The sequence below is a fragment of the Phocoena phocoena genome, chromosome 5, assembly GCF_963924675.1.
Source record: "Phocoena phocoena chromosome 5, mPhoPho1.1, whole genome shotgun sequence".
Lineage (NCBI taxonomy): Eukaryota > Metazoa > Chordata > Mammalia > Artiodactyla > Phocoenidae > Phocoena > Phocoena phocoena.
In genome coordinates, this window is record NC_089223.1 from 134,663,985 (window position 1) to 134,680,407 (window position 16,423).

Consider the following 16,423-nt stretch of genomic DNA (forward strand, 5'->3'; position numbering starts at 1 on the left):
TGGTATGCATATAAAATGCATCAAAAATTGCTATATGTAACAATGAGATCACCCATCCCAGTCCCTCCCCACTGGAAACTATAGCCTCTTACAGAATGTTAGTGTTCCAAGTCTTAGTGTAACTTGATATTGTAGTGAGTTGCTTGGTCCCTTTCAATCCTTCTTCTCATTGACGGGTTCAGTTGTTTCCTACTGTAAGAGGCAGGTTTCTGTCAGCGTCTCAACATGTAGTTCACTTCCCACTGAAACATGGGATAGGTAATTTATTTCCAGTAAGTTTGATTGTTTTCTTATATGCATTAAAAATGTTTTAAAGTCTTCTGACTTCTCTTGATGACATCCTTGCAAATGCTTAATGTCAGGACTAGCACTAACATTCTAGCGCCCACGGGAGAGCTGCTCTTTTATTTCTCACACGTCACCAGTCCCTCCGTTTTCATAGTTACGGGAAGGGCAAGAGCTGAAGGCGCACTGACAACCACTACGTGGGTCACTGTCTTATTTCCATCTGCCGGTTTTTCTTCCTGTACCAGCTGCAAAGTTTTCACATCATGTTCCTGCTTTTTGGCCACTGCTTCCGATTTAATCTCTGGCCCTTTTATGACGGCGCTGATAACTCGGGGAGGAGTCTGGCCAGATGCCTGTTGAGGCGGCACTGCCAGCCTCATGACAGGCGCGCCGTGGGCTATTGAAACCGGGGTGAGCGCTCTCACCGCCAGTGGCGTTCCAACAATGTTAATGCTTCCTGATCCGGGCAGGTTTGATTTTGTCTGCAGCTGACACTGTGCGAGCTGTGTAGCTGGGATGGTAATAATTTTGGCAGGCTGCATGGTGATTTTGTCTGCATTTTCAGTGGAGGCTGGCATCACAGTAGGGATTGTCTGAATCACTACCTTCGGAGAGGCCGCTGTTGTTGGGCTACTGCTGGTTATCAGTGGTGCACCTGCGTTAACTGACTGAACGGCCACAGTTGAAATTTTCTGCCCCAACGATGTCATTACAACAGGCACTTGCATTGCCACACGAACTGTCCTAGTAGAGGTAAAAAACAAAGTTGATTATATTTCATGTTAAACTATAAAGTAGGTCTCTTGAGCAAAAAGATGAATGCAAATCCAAAACACGTAAAACTGGTGCTCCCAAATTTTACAAATGTCCCGAAAACCCCTTAAGTTTAGAGTACGAAATGCCATGAGACGAATATATTTTAAAAACTAAAGCCTAGGGCTTCCCTGGTGGCGCAGTGGTTGAGAATCCGCCTGCCAATGCAGGGGACACTGGTTTGAGCCCTGGTCGGGGAAGATCCCACATGCCGCGGAGCAACTAGGCCCGTGAGCCACAACTGCTGAGCCTGCGCGTCTGGAGCCTGTGCTCCGCAACAAGAGAGGCCGCGATGATGAGAGGCCCGCGCACCGCGATGAAGAGTGGCCCCCGCTCGCCGCAACTAGAGAAAGCCCTCGCACAGAAACGAAGACCCAACACAGCCAAAAATAAATAAACAAACAAACTAAAGCCTACGTTAAATTCCATCCGTAAGACCCTAAAACTCCATTCAGGCTAGAGGAGACATCTACTTCAACAACAACAAAATACATTTAAAAATGCCAAGCACTTTTCAGAGTCCTGACAACAGTGGGTTCTTAGAATGCAAATATTAAAAAAAGGAACATATCATTTCTGCCAAAGAGTTTTCTAAAAATTAAACCCGTTGCAACTAATGGTTTTCCTCCCTTACCTTGGAGCTGCTGTTGCTGACACAGATGCGGTAGTAGTAGGAGACCTGGACGAAGCATCATGACCAGGGGGAGTGATGTTCACGACTCTGGCTACACCCTTCTCTGCTTTGGAGCAGTTTAGAGGAGACGAGTTTTTCCCACCACGCACAGAAGCTGCTGCTTTCAAGAGGCTTTCTGCAGACAGTGACACTCGCTCTAATGACGTTTCATCAGCAGCTGCTGCTAAATCCTCGTTACAGGCTTCACTTTTGTCATCGTCTATGACCACTATGTTCTTGGGCATATCCTTGAACTGATATACAAGCCTCTGTCCCTCAACCTTTGCGAGAATACCCCTTTGGTAATAGTATCTGTCAGGAAAAAGTACTAAGTAAATCAAGTATATTACATTTGTTCTCCCCACCTCCCTACCCCCCAGCAAAAACACCATGTAGAAGAGATGCTAACAGAAACATTCACTGATTCTGGTAAGAGATAAGGAGGAACTCACACTGCCTGGATTGTTCAAAAGGCTAAGAATCTGAAGTAGGAATGAAATTAGAACCTGGTGCCACCGGTCTTATATAACCTTGAGATCTGTAAAGTAGCTAAAAGCTCATTCTTAAAGGAAGTAATTTAACCTAAATACAGAATATACTACTGTACAGCTGGCCCTCCACATCCCTGGGTTCCTCATCCATGGATTTAACTAACCCATGGATCAAAACTACTCAGGGAAAAAAGAATTCCACAAAACAGCAAAACTTGGAATTTGCCATGTGACAGCAACTATTTACACAGCATTTACCCTGTGTTAGGTATTACATGTAATCTAGAGATGATTTCAAGTGTACAGGGGATGTAGGTGGGTTATAGGCAAGCACTATCCCCACTTCAAAAGGGATTTGAGCATCCATGGATTTTGGTATCTGCGGGGGGGGGGGTCCTGGAACCAATCCCCTTCAGATACTGAGGGACGACTGTATTTTACAGACACTGGTAAAAATTTAGTTCTGATTTACATAGGTTATAAAAACAATCTGATGTTAAGTGGAAAAATTACCTAAGCCATGCTTAATAGAAGTGAATCTGTGGTATATATGAATACTGTCACTAAACTATGTTCATTTACAAAATACCCTTAATTAGAATAAGCCACGTGCATAACAAAGTTATGTGGGTTCCTCCAACTGACAAAACTTAGGAGAAAGTTTCATATCAAGATAAATCCATTATAATAAGTTTGCAGGAACTAAAGAGCAAATTCACAATTTGGAAACTGTATTTTGTTTGGGTTTAATTTTCTGAAAGGTGCACGTTTCCCACAAAAATGGATTTTCCAATGGTGCTGAAATTTTAGCCGTCTAGACCAAACTCCTGTCTCCCCAACCTGCCTCCAAATACAAGAAGCTCCTCTAGAAAATCCCCCCCAAATTACAAGCTGTAACAAATAAGGGATTTTAACAGCTTCTCTTTAAATAGTTAATAGACAATATTAAGAGATATGTAAGTTTTGTCTGAAAACTCTTTCTTTTGGGTTCTTACCTCAGAGCTCGTCCCATAGTTTCATAGTTCATGTCTGGCTTGTTCTTATGCTTTCCCCAAAGCTTAGAGACAGCCTTTGAGTCCACAAGCTTGAATATGCCTTTTTCTCTCTGAGTCCACTTAATATACCGGGGACAAGTATTTTTATCTTGAAGTAGATCTAAAAGAAACTCCCACAAATAGGTTGTGTTTCCTTTGAAAACAATCACAGACATTGATTAACGACTCATTAACATAATTCAAAGCAAATATTTACTTATGCTGGATAACAAGTCAATTAATTTACCACTGGTGCAGCCCAAGTGTCAGTCTGTCATGAAATACTTGCCTAGATCGGCAGTCATTTGTACAGTGTCAAACTGTGTTGTCTAGTAAATAACAGCAATGCAAGGAACAAACAACAGTTTGAAACAATGTAATAAGCTATGACACAAGGCCAGGCACAATTATATTTCAAATGAATCATAGAAAATAATGTCTGAGATTTCAGGAGTGAAAATAAAGTGGATTGTTAAGATATTATCAAGTCTTGGAAGATGGCTAAGATTTGCACAGAAGGAAAGGAAGGACTCTGGGTAGGTAAAATAAGAAACTTAGTCCCAAAGAGAAGAGAGCATCACTCTTTTCTTTTCTTGGAAGGCTGGGGAAGAGTAGTGGGCAGTGGTTACGAGAAGACCAGAAGACTAAAACCAGGCTGCTGTTTTCCTTTTATTCCCTTTGTAAGCCTCTAGGGGCAGAGGTTCTTAAATTGATGAAAGAAGAAGAGAGTCCCGAGAAGAGGATCAGAATACATATGCCACCAGCGAGCCACCAGGTCATCTCCAGGCTCCTACTCAATAACCCTTTACTAGCCTCAAATCCAGATCCAAGTTACAGGCTACATGAGAAGAACCTTGAGGGTGGGAGGCTTCCACATCAAGCCACTGCCACTAGTCAATCGAAACGCTGATGTTTTTCTCCTCTAGCATTTCATTTTCATCCTGTATTTTCCTGAAAATTCAGTCAATCCATTAACCCATAGTTGAGCCCCGTGTGCATCTCTTGACTTTAAAAAAATTAACCTTCAACTTTACAATGTTATTTGTACCTCTTCAACTTTACTGTGTTACACTTGTACATCGGCATCCATACCTAAAAACTCTTAGTATTAAACCGTGCGTAACTTTCAACTGCGTCACTCTCAACTGAATCAAGATAATGTATCTGAGGCATTTTTATTTTATGACCTAAAGATTACAAGAAGGTATTCTGGAAGAAGTTTTTGTACAACAGACAATGCCTTGCACACAGTAGGGGTCTGAGTACTTCTGTGTCTACTGAATTAACCAGACTCATCAACATTCTTTAGGTTGTCTTTAAATGCTTCGCCCCAGTTCCCATCCCCAAGTTAAAATTAACAGTTCTATTTCTGGTTTTAAGGAAAACAATTCGAAAGGGAAGGCTTCTTTATCAGACAAGGTAGTTCACTAAGTCTATGCAGACATTATCGTCATCATTTTGCAGGAGAGGAAACACTGACTGGATTTTTAATCCAGGGATGACTGTAATCCCTTTAATCTTCACATTTCAACAGGCTGCCTCAAGTTTAATCATACAAAACTGAAATTTTAATGAAAGGTGATTTTGACTGGTAAAAATAGGTTATCACAAAATTTTTTTCCAGTTTTAAACATAAGGTCTTTGAAGACAAGAGACACCACTGATGATGGGAATAATTTTTTAAAAAGTAGTAACTGGGACCTCCCTGGTGGCGCAGTGGTTAAGAATCCGCCTGCCAACGCAAGGGACACAGGTTCGAACCCTGGTCTGGGAAGATCCCACACGCCGTGGAGCAGCTAAGCCCGTGCGCCACAACTACTGAGCCTGCACTCTAGAGCCTGCGAGCCACAACTACTGAGGCCCGCACACCTAGAGCCGGGGCTCCGCAACAAGAGAAGCCACCGCAATGAGAAGCCCACGCGCCGCAACTAGAGAAAGCCCGCGCACAGCGACGACGACCCGATGCAGCCAAAAATAAATAAAATAAGTAAATAATTTTTTAAAGTAATAATTGTATATTTACAGTTCAACTCTGTAATACTAGTATTATGTAAGTTTTAAAGTTTTCAATATAAATTAAAAGATAAAACCTAAGATACCAGAAATGTAAAACAACCAAAGACACAGAAGAAAATAAAAGTATCCTAAATCTGTCCCAAATTGAACAAACAGTTCCTAAATAAATAAGGGTTTACTGTAACTGGATTTTTCTTGTTTTTGTTTTGTCTAAATTTCTTGGTAGGCTTACTAGACTTAATTTTTTTTTTTTTACTGGGGATTTAATTTTTGCTTTAGTTATTTAAAATGAGATATATCAGACTACCCGTTGAGGATGGAATAAATTTGAATATACGAATCCAAAATGTATCCAACTATTGAAAACATTCATGGAAGTGATAAAATTTTGGTTATCAGATTATCAGAACACACCGAAAACCCTTACTAAGATCACTTGAAATCAGCTTACACAACAAATTGTGACAGCAGAGAATGCAGAAGGCTTAGGCTATTTTTGTGCTTAATGAGAATATACAAACTCTAAAGCAAACATGTTAAATTTTTGTTCTAAGATCCTTACTGACATGACTGAAATCTGCTGGTTGGAAAACTAAATTCACCTCGCACTGAATGAGTTAAGAAAAGCTAAATTCACCTTGCTTCTATCAGTTAAAGAGAGTATGGAGAAATGAAGTCTTAGTTTTGTAAACCTTCTTCAATTCTAAGTGACTCTCCATGAGGATGCCTGCCGTTACCCTCCAGAACCACAGCTCTTCTTCCTACAGCTGCGTATCAGATTGCAGGTAGGGCCTTTTCCAAGTTCAAACGCTTGCCCACCTCCACTCCCTGCAGTTTTATCTCGGTGGGGGAAGGACCAGGCACAGAGAGTTTGAAAGAGCCCCACGTGTGATGCTCATACAGCCCTGATTAAGAACGACTACCAAAGACAGTACTCTCACATGTGCATGTGCTAGAAGTGATTTTCCTACAAGTGCACCTGACTGAAAACAACAGCATCTCACCTACAAAACAGACCTCCCCAAATTACCTTTTCCTTCTCTGGGTTTCTTCTTTATACCTAACTCAGGAGACCCATTGGAAATTGGCGACTGCTGGGTCTTTGGTTTACGGCCAACTGGAAATAAAAGATATTGAAACCACACGTTGAAAACAGGAAAAAGCAGCATGATAGCAGGCTTTTTGATAGCACATTATTCATGAAACTGGATACTAATCTATGGATTAATATATTCAGTGTATACAAAAGTTGCTTTTAAAAGAACATGAAAAGCACTTCTGCAATTTTAGATTACAGCAGTTAGTGGAGAGTAATGTCAATGTACATGGCAAGTCAGGCACTACTAACCCATTATTTACATGGTCAGAGCCTCAATTTGCTAACCTTTTCCAATAATGTAGCAATGGAAACAAATTCTAGTACAAACTTTTGTTTTCTGTTCTACAGAATTGTTAGAAAAAGCTTTACCTACCGATTGCAGAGGATCTGATAATCTGCGAAGCCCTTTGAGCTCAAATGAGGAAAAGTAAAAAATATTACTTTAAACACTCTCTACTGCTCTGAGCCAATCAATTCACCAGAATTTCAGCATAAATTTCCCCACCTCAACGTGCAGGTACATTATAAGGATAAAAAAATCTTCCAAGCGATTACTTCGTAGGTCTAGTAGATTCTGTCTGCGCCCTTCCTTTTGTCTCCCCTCACTTCTGCCGTAAGGCTCTCTCAGAGAGACTAGCATCCACAGTGAACAGAAAAGCAAGAGCTATACTTCTCTACAGTAAAGAAAGCTTAAGCCTGAAATGTGTTGTATTCAGCCCTCAGCCCTGACGGATGAATGCTGGCAGGTGAGGGGAAGCCTCAAGAGAGAGACTGGGAATGTTACATATACTATTACTGATTTGGAGATCTGTCCTAACATCTGGGATTTCTGATGTCTCTGCTCTTCATTAGCAAGGATTATCTAGAGCTAAATTAAAGTGCCTTAACTTATATGTCAAAAAGCATAGTTATTATATTCTAGGATTAGAATAGGATTTCATTAAGACGTATGCTTTGGCAAAAATTAAAACGAAGTTTACTGGTCTCCCTTGTTAAAACAGAGCTTGATTTCTCGATTTAAATAATACTTATATGTACGAATCAGTCAGTTAATAAGACTGACGTCCTCACCGTCTCCTAAATTCAATCACAAAAGCCCAACTTCCTTAAAGGAAAGGTTAGCCCCAAAAGGCTTATTTTCTTATAAAGCAGCATTTCCCAAATGGTATTACATGAGAAATAGGTTATTCATCAGTGGGAAAAACGGTTTACAGTCAAATTAACTTTTAGAACTGCATGCTGTCTTCTCCTGGAGATTTACAACGCACGTTAGTATATTAAAGGCTCTGGAAATAAAAAGAAGCCTCTACTATTAAAAAATACCTACCTAACTTTGTAAGTCCCAAAGGTACTTAACCACAAATGAATAATTAACGATGTTGCATGTAATTTTTAAATTGTCATTCATTAAGACCACCTATTTTCAAATACGTAATAAGATTAGTATTAAATTGGCCAATTATTTCCTGGTTTATACCGTACCACCACATAGGCAGATCAACCTGTTTATCTAGAGGTCTTGGTTCCCTAAATGATCTCAGCTTTTCATAGTCTCTTCCCTCTTCATTTAAATCTAAAATTTTCTTAAGTATTTTGTAATAGCTTCCACAAGATACAACCAGCCGAAGGCTATAGAGGGCAGTGGGTAAACAGGGCTATTTATATGTATTCCTTTTGTTTCTAAACATTTACAGCAGGAAGTAATTCTTCCTTCTAAACTCTCTCATTCATGCCTTTCTCAAATACGTATCATCTATATTGTAAGAGGGAAGGTGCTCTGTCTTATTCTCCACTGGGTACCTCACGGCAAGTGAGGCACAGACCTGTGACCATCACAGCAATTTGAAACACTGCTGCCTAATAAAGATAATACCATTATTTCTGAAACAAGTTTTCCCTTATTGTTGCCTTTGATTTTTCTTTTCCCCCATTCTAAAATGTGAAGAAAGAGACAGGGAAGAAAGTGGAATTAGATGAGTACCCATTTATACAGAATTTCATTTCTTTCAAGTTTTACCTTTGATTCAAACAGAAAAAGAACCCACTCAGGATGCTGAAGATGGACTGGAGCCTTGTGTGTCACCCACTGGGACCAGATGAGCACAAGCTTCAGCAGGCGTCAAATAACAAGTGGAAACGCTCTTTACCCAGAGGTGAGCTGATTCCCCTCACAAGTCCCTACGTGCAACCTTGGTGTTTTAAGGCCGAAGACAAGGGGGAGAAAACTGGGCTTTTTACTTTAACGCCCACAAAAAGAGTAGGAAGGTAAGATTACGAAAAATAAAGTCAGGAATAATTTTGTTTTTTGTTTTTTTTTTAAGGTAACCAAGTACCTAAAAGGATCAGAAAGTAGAAAAATGGGCAGTGAATCTCTGACCTTCCTTCTGTGTATCAAGCACCTATTATAATCTCATTCTGCAGGCGACTACTTTTAGGGCTCAAACACTAACTCCTTCAAACAGTATGAACCTGTTAAAAGACAAATTCTTTGAGAATACCTAATTAAGATAACATCAATCATAAATCTACAGCATACATTTCCTATGTCCTGTGATGGGGGGAGAAAGATGCCAGAAAAAATGTCACCCAATTTCCCAGAAATTTATAAATACACTCTACCTTTCTTCTTTTTCATTGGTTCATGGCTATCTGGTGACGTAGGAAGAGGAGAGGTATCCATTGGTTCAGATTCTTCAGTTGACACCTCCACTACAGTTTCTGTAATGACATCCGGCCTCATAGCAGCATGGATAAATTCTGGAGTTGATACACAAGGAGGGACAAACACTTCCACTATAAAAAGAAGTTGAAAAATTAAAATTTCCCACCCCCATTAATGCCTCTCAATACGGACAATTCAATATTTAGTAGGGTGAGGTTATTAAGAATTCATCAAAGCAGGATAAAAACTTGAAGTTAAGGCTTATTGGATATACAATATGGTCTAAAAAGTATGTAAGTAAATAAATGCAAAGAAAATCGACTTGAAGGAAACGTTAATCTTCTGGGTAAAGGGGGAGATCATAAGTAGTCAACCCCCGTGCTTCACACTTTTAGATACTTTCAAGTTCACTGTAGAAGACTTTGGATTATTTTGACAATTGGGAAAACATTTGAAAATAGAAGAGTATAATAGTGAGTTAATAATTACTTTCCTTCCACTCACTCATCATTATTCTCTAACTAGGAAGAACATGCGCCTGGTATAACATTAAAGTAATAAACGTACGTTTAGGGAAAAGTAAGCACAGTTCATTTCAAGATGCGAAAAGAAAACCTGCTCGTTACAGCCAAATGAATATCATCTTTCAATATTTACAATTTTATTTACTGGAACAGTCCCTGATATTTTGGGTCACTAAAATGGTCCATACAGATTTTCTATTACGTACAATAATGTTGCTCTGGCTTCCTTTCAATGTGCATGAATAACCAGGATATGACATTTCTATTTCAATTAATACATACTACCATGGACTAATATACTGACCAGTATGCCCTAATCTTCTTCTCATATCCCTGAATAATACACAGGATTCCTACTCTAACTAAAAAGTACGGTTGATCTTAACATATGTTGAAAATCCCTAAAAGAAGGGCCAATCTTAACTGTACTAAGTCAAATTAACCTTTGGGCATTAAAATTAGGACAAAAAGACTCTCAAAGGCAGTCTTTAAAAAGGGGGCCAAAAAAAACAAAAGACAAAAAAAGGAAAACGTGCAGCCTGAAGGGAGTGTGAGGAAACACTGGAAGCTACCTCCGCCCTCCCTCAGGGAGCGCTCCCTGGGGTCACTGCCCATCTATCACTGAAGGAAGGACTGAACGTGGTCATAGGTGGCGAATGCTCCCATCTGCCATTCTCTTAAGGTTTATAATTTACCCAGAGTTAAGGAAATAAGACATGATGGTATAAACAGCAACATAACAGCCATCTGTCTGTCTACAGTGGGCGTTTCTGTTTCATTTATTTTGAAAATTAAGTATTTAAGATTTGGGAACACTGACAAATAAAAATCAGTTACTGCTGTCACAGGTACTTATGTATGATAGACTTTGAGAACACCAACAATCCCCTTGGATTACCAAAGACGAAAACAAAAACTTTCTTTCTAGATACATAAAGTGACGTGATATGTTTAATATAAAAAAACAACAGTTCACATACCAGGACTTCTTGAATCTCTCAAGCAGGTAGGAGATTCCATATGAAGCAGGGCTTCAGCAGCTTCAATTGTCTTATCTGTACAGTGTGCATTACTGCTATGAACTGATGCTTCCACTGGGGGGAAAATTAAGTTCTACTCAATAAAAATGCACTGAACACGTACGTTATTAAATTAAACTCTCACGTTAATAACTCTAAATGAGTCACTAATACATATCAGCCCATATAAATTACTTACAGAAATAATTTTAAAACCAAAACAACCTAGTATCTATACTTTGTAAAATGAATGTTGATTATAAAGCAAGTACTGAGATTGATTAGAAATTTCTGAATCTTATCCAAAGGAAAACAAAGACCCTTGAAATCTGAACCCTGTATCAATTTTAGGCCAAAACTAACTTGCGGGGTAGGGGAGGGAGAATGGTTGTAGATTAACAGTCCTGTGAGGTCAATTGTAATTTTAATATACTGCTACTAAGTAAACACCTAGCAGAATCAGTCAGAAACTCGTATTTCTAAATTAGTTTAATCAATTAGTTCAATTCTCACAGACCCTCCTGGTGAGTGCACCAGAGAACTTGGGAATTTTCTTCACAGTAACTGCTTTCTTCTTCAAGATCTCTCTGGACCTTTGCTGGGTTTTACCCAAGAAATTTAGAAAGAAAGAAAGAAAAAAAAAAAAGAGAAAGAGAGAGCGCCTATGTTTCTTTTCCTCTCCATGAAGCCTTTTCTAGTTCTACCACCTCTTGTAACTCTCTTCTAACACTTACTTTGTGCTTTGCTGATTAAATTATTTGTGAAACAGTAAAGTGTACAGCAGTGGTTTGGTTTTCCAGGCTCGAAAGCTTGGGCTCTAGTCTCTGCCACTTACAATTTCTGTTACCTTAGGCCAGCAATTTAATTTCTTGTAAGGCTCAGTTTCCTCTTTCACCAAACAGGAATATTACTTACCTCATACAGTTGCGAGAATTAAATGCAGTGATTCCCTTAAAAAACACGTACGATATCTCACATATAGATAAGAACTCAATAAATGGTGATAATTTCTTATCACCATTTAATAAGCTCCGTGAGATCAGGGAGGGCTGTCTTAATTCATCTTTACATCTGTTATGGTTCCTAACACAGACCTTTCATATAGGAGGCATGCAAGTGTTTCTTTTATGTTTTGAAGTTAAGGACAACCCACAGACCTTACAGGAAAAATAGCAATTGAAGCACAAACTCATTATCCTAATGATATAATTCATTTCACATCCTGACTTGAAATATTCTGCTTGGTAAGAGGTTCTGAAACATGAATATGTTAACGGTGTCTAATTTGATAAATTTTTCTCAAGATGTCCTCTAAAGGGCTAAAAGAAAATATTTATACAGATTTCATAAAAGCATATTATAAATTCACAAGTTCTACAACACTAAAGATATGAATCTTTTAAAATTGTTTCCAGTAAACTTTTAATTGAAAACAACTTTTCCACTTAGTCTCAAAAGTCACCGAGTGCTAAGGCCTCGGCCTCACACACCAGCCATCTGGAGAGCATTCATAGAAAATCCAGTGACTGCTTCACCACCTGCTGCACGTCATCCACACTCTCGACCAAGGTACCCGGTCCCTCCAGTTGCTCTTTCCATTTATGGAAATCTGCTCAAAGCTAAACAGTTCCAGAGAGGCAGCCAAACCTCTAAGTAAATCTATCTTTAGGTGACCCTGCTTACTCTTATCTGCAGCTTCACTGAAGCACAGGATTCAATCAGTCCTTCTAGCTCAACTTTAAGAAATTTACTATTAGTAAGTATAAAATATATTACCATTCTCAAGTATTTTTTCAAAGTACCTCCCCCTGCAGTACTCACGTGCACTAAAGAACCTTGGGAAGCAGATTCTCAGGTTTTTAAAAGTTTATTCTAGGAACTTCATTCTCTTTAAAGTCTGCTTGTGTTGCAATTTAGCTGTTGTCTTAGATGCTATTAATAAACCATCCTGGGTAAACTAATTCCTTATGTAATTGTATTAAGACACACCCTAAAAACTCTACCATACTAAAGAGCTTTGAGTATGTGATAATAATACAGCAATAGAATTTTACCAGATATTTTAATGCTTTAAGTTATAAACAAAATGAAATTTGCCAACAGCTATATATTATGCCGCCCTGAGCTCTTACGCAGTTTGAGGTATGTTTTCAAAACCAGGACTTCATGTTAGTTATGTCAGTGAAAATTTTCTTGCTATGATTTTGCGACCTCAACCTCCCCTTTCTCCCTAAGTTCAAAATGCTGTTTCCCTGAAATATTTTACATCCAGAGAAAAACAAAGAGAATCCACACAAACTTCAGCAGAGAATCACTCCTTTACACTTTAAATCCAGGACGAGACTATATTAAAAATGCATCAACTCCCTACGAACTATCAGTCAGATCTAGTGTTCTACGTACAGTCAACAAAGGATTGTTATAAACCTGAGACACAAGTGTGAACAGAGCTCTGGCCTCATGAAGCTTATACGAATAGTTCAGAGTATCAAAAACATAAATGGACGTGAAATATTTCAGAACAAAATAAAGATGCAAAATAATTTGTGACAGTTTCCAAGAATACTTAACCCAATTTGTTAAAAGTGAGCTCTGTCTCTTTTTACTTGTCTTTTGCTGACGTAAGTCAACAAGCAGTTTTTGGTAACAGAAATTTAAGAAATACTTTTCCTATTCAAGTTTCCATAATTTTTAGAAACTTTTCAATATCATTTTATTCAGATCAATAATTCAAATACAATTTAAACTAAAATTCTGCACAATCCCCAAGGATAAATATGAATATAACATTGTTGTGCCATCAAAGTAAGCAAACCTGCAAGTGAGGGCTGAAAATGCCCTACTTATCTCTTACTTAAAACTTGATTTTCTGGTGTCTTTCTAGGCCTGCTTGTGAAACTTATGGGAGTTGAAAAAAATAAGCAACTCATTTAAAAAACAGAAACAATGCAGCTAAAAGTAATCTGGCAGGTATCATCTTCTCGTTGCCCCCAGTCGGTGGCACTGGTCTGGTCAATACTCCTTGAAGAAATAAATATACCAAATAAATTTCCAAACTGTTTTAATTTTAATCAGTGTCAAAAATTAAATTTGCTTATGCCCTCCTTTACCGTTGGTTAAGAGTCTTATTGTTCCATTTCCAGCGTTCTAATCAACTGGTGTTTGTATGGAGACTATTCCAGACTCACTCGACAGCTGTTACTAAATACCAAACTTGGTAATCAAGTCTGACAAGAGACATACCTCTCAGCTTTGCAGACGAGAATGCTGGCAATGGATCTAGTTCATAACAACGTTCTTAAAAGTCAAAAATAAAAATCAACAGCCATTTAATTTGAGAGCAATAGGAAAATATTAGAAAACACTTCATTAGGTGATAGTGGTATTCCCCTACAAGCAAGACCATAAACTAATATTTACAAGGGCATCACGCAGCTACCACACCTGACTCACCACAGCTTATTCTCTAACGCCCCAGGACTCTAACAGTTAACAGGTGAGTGAAGAACACAAACAAACAGAAAGGTAAAAGGTCTGGGGCACTCCATCTGTATCCGTTCCCCTTTGACTTTTCTAATCTATACAGCTGCATTATAAGGTTAAAAGGGGAAAGAGAATAAAATCATTTTCTACAGTAGCGCTGTCTGATAAAAATATAACGAGAGCCACGTGTAATTTTTAAAGGTCCAGCAGCCACGTTAAGAAAATAAGCAGCAGGGGAAATTAATACCTTTCATTTAACCCAGTATATCCAAAACACTGGCATTTCAACACGTAAAAGAGGTTTACATGTAAAGAAGTTTTTCACTGCTTCCGTTTTTATGTTTAAATTAGATTAAAAATTTGGTTAATCAGCCACCTTTCAAATACTCAATCGCCACATGAGGCTGGCAATAGTGGCTATGGTACTGAAAAGTATAGACTAAATAAAACTGTAACTCAGCCATTCTCAAACTTTTACACTCATATTACTGAGGACCACAAAGAGATCTTGCTTATGTAAGTCCTATGTTTAGATACTTATCCTATTTGAAATTAAAGCTAAGAAAACTTTAAGTAATATGTTTATGAAAAATAATTTTCTAAAACAAAGAACAATTTAGAGAGTAGCTTTATTTTACATTTTTGCAAATCTTTTTAATACATGGTAGAAAACAGCTGGATTCTCATACTTGCTTTTTCATCCGATCTGTCCTATTCAAGCCATGTAAGCCTCTAGAAAACTTCTGTGAACACTTGTGAAAGTGAAAAGGCAAATAATGTCTTAGCGTTACCATGAAAACAATCTGACTTCACGGACCCCCTGAAAGAGTCTGGGGAACTCCCAGAATCCCCCATACCAGAGATTTTAGTATTAAAGAACTGCAGCTGTAATTTATTATCAAATGTAATCAACAACACCCAAATTCCATCCTCATGTCTCTGTAAGTTTTAGCTTCTACACATAAAATCAGTGTGTAGATGAACAATTATGATTCCATTTCCATAAGTACAACAGTACTTTGTCGACTTACACATGAAGGATTTTTTTTTAAACTCTTCATAAATCAAAAACTCTCCTGCCTGCCTCTCTACCAATTAAATTTGTCCCTAAAGGAAACTGATGTTGGATTACCCTGAACAACTCTTTACACACTGATGTTACTCTTTCACTCAATTTCTGTATGCATTTTAGTACTAATGCTGCAATGAATTCTAAAGAGTAATTTCTTAAACACATTTTCAAATAAAGTTTTAAAAAATTTATGCCATTCTTCCAATTTTATTTCAACACATGCTTCATCTTTTCATAGCCGGATAAATCTTTTTTTCAAATTGATGTTCTTTTCAAGATTGATACTAGATATTCCAGTTTATAGTAAATTAGAAGATTTTCTAGTTCAAATTTCATGATGAATTTTGACAACTAGACAGATTTGTTCTGTCCGTAAAAATACTTAAGGCTGCATTTCCAGAAGAATTTCCCCCTTCCATTCAATAACCGTGTTAAAGTAGAACAATACTTCTTTCCTAAGAGTTACGCGATTTCTCAATTCTCAAATTCTCCACTTTCTCAATTTTCAATTTCTCAAAAAAAGGAAGAAAAAAAGTCAAGGAATGTACACTTGAGAATAAGAAGGCAGAATATTTTAAACTGACAATCTTCCAGAAAAGTCAGGCCACATGTACACAACGCTTTCGCACAAGTATTAATAAAGTAACATTCATATTTTCCTAGAGACTAGAAATGAGCTTAATTTACTAAATAAACTATATCATAGTCTTATTCAACATACAGACATGGCCTCAAGCTCCAATTTGGTCCAAAGATTGGCAAAAGAAATTAACCCCTCCCCATTACATAACGACCTTACAGACAAATTCACTCATAGAGTGTAATGTAAAGAAATCCAAGCAAAAAGAGGACCTTCGCTTTCCATTAAATATTTCTGAGCCACCTACAGTTTCAGAGTTTTAAAAGTTATTAGGGATCACCTAGTCAATGCTGTTCTCTTACAGAAAACGAAGCCTTAAAGAGCTAGTTTAGTGACAGCTAGATGAAGATCCTTATCTCCTGACTTCAGGGTCAAGGCTCTTTCAAGGCTCTTTCTCAGTCGGACACCACGTTGCCAGTAAAAGTTTTATAAAGTATATCAAGTCTTTACCACAAAAAATATTTTGTATGTGAAAATGACCTTATGTATTTCATTCTTTATTCAAATGCCTCTGACAGCATACATGTTGATAAACTAAAGCGAAAGCTGATGGCTAAAGTTGACAGTTAAGTCTCCGAAGGGAGGAAAATAAAAGCAAAACTATACCCT

The 16,423-nt window shown here is 38.0% G+C and overlaps 1 protein-coding gene across 5 annotated transcripts in view; it reads right to left on the minus strand.

The window, feature by feature from the left end:
- Positions 1 to 169: 169 nt before the first annotated feature.
- The window catches only part of ELF2 (E74 like ETS transcription factor 2), a 94,921-nt gene continuing 78,667 nt past the window's right edge, over positions 170 to 16,423 (minus strand). For 2 of the 5 annotated variants that reach the window (XM_065877530.1, XM_065877532.1), the window contains 6 exons: positions 10,581 to 10,694; positions 9,034 to 9,171; positions 6,346 to 6,432; positions 3,261 to 3,453; positions 1,736 to 2,086; positions 170 to 1,032 (listed from right to left, as the gene is read on the minus strand). In XM_065877530.1, the coding sequence (XP_065733602.1) occupies positions 405 to 1,032; positions 1,736 to 2,086; positions 3,261 to 3,453; positions 6,346 to 6,432; positions 9,034 to 9,171; positions 10,581 to 10,694 (1,511 nt within the window). In that variant the 3' untranslated portion in view covers positions 170 to 404. Of the gene's footprint in view, positions 1,033 to 1,735; positions 2,087 to 3,260; positions 3,454 to 6,345; positions 6,433 to 9,033; positions 9,208 to 10,580; positions 10,695 to 16,423 lie in introns of all 5 variants that reach the window. The other 3 variants (XM_065877531.1, XM_065877535.1, XM_065877533.1) reach the window with 3 other exon arrangements.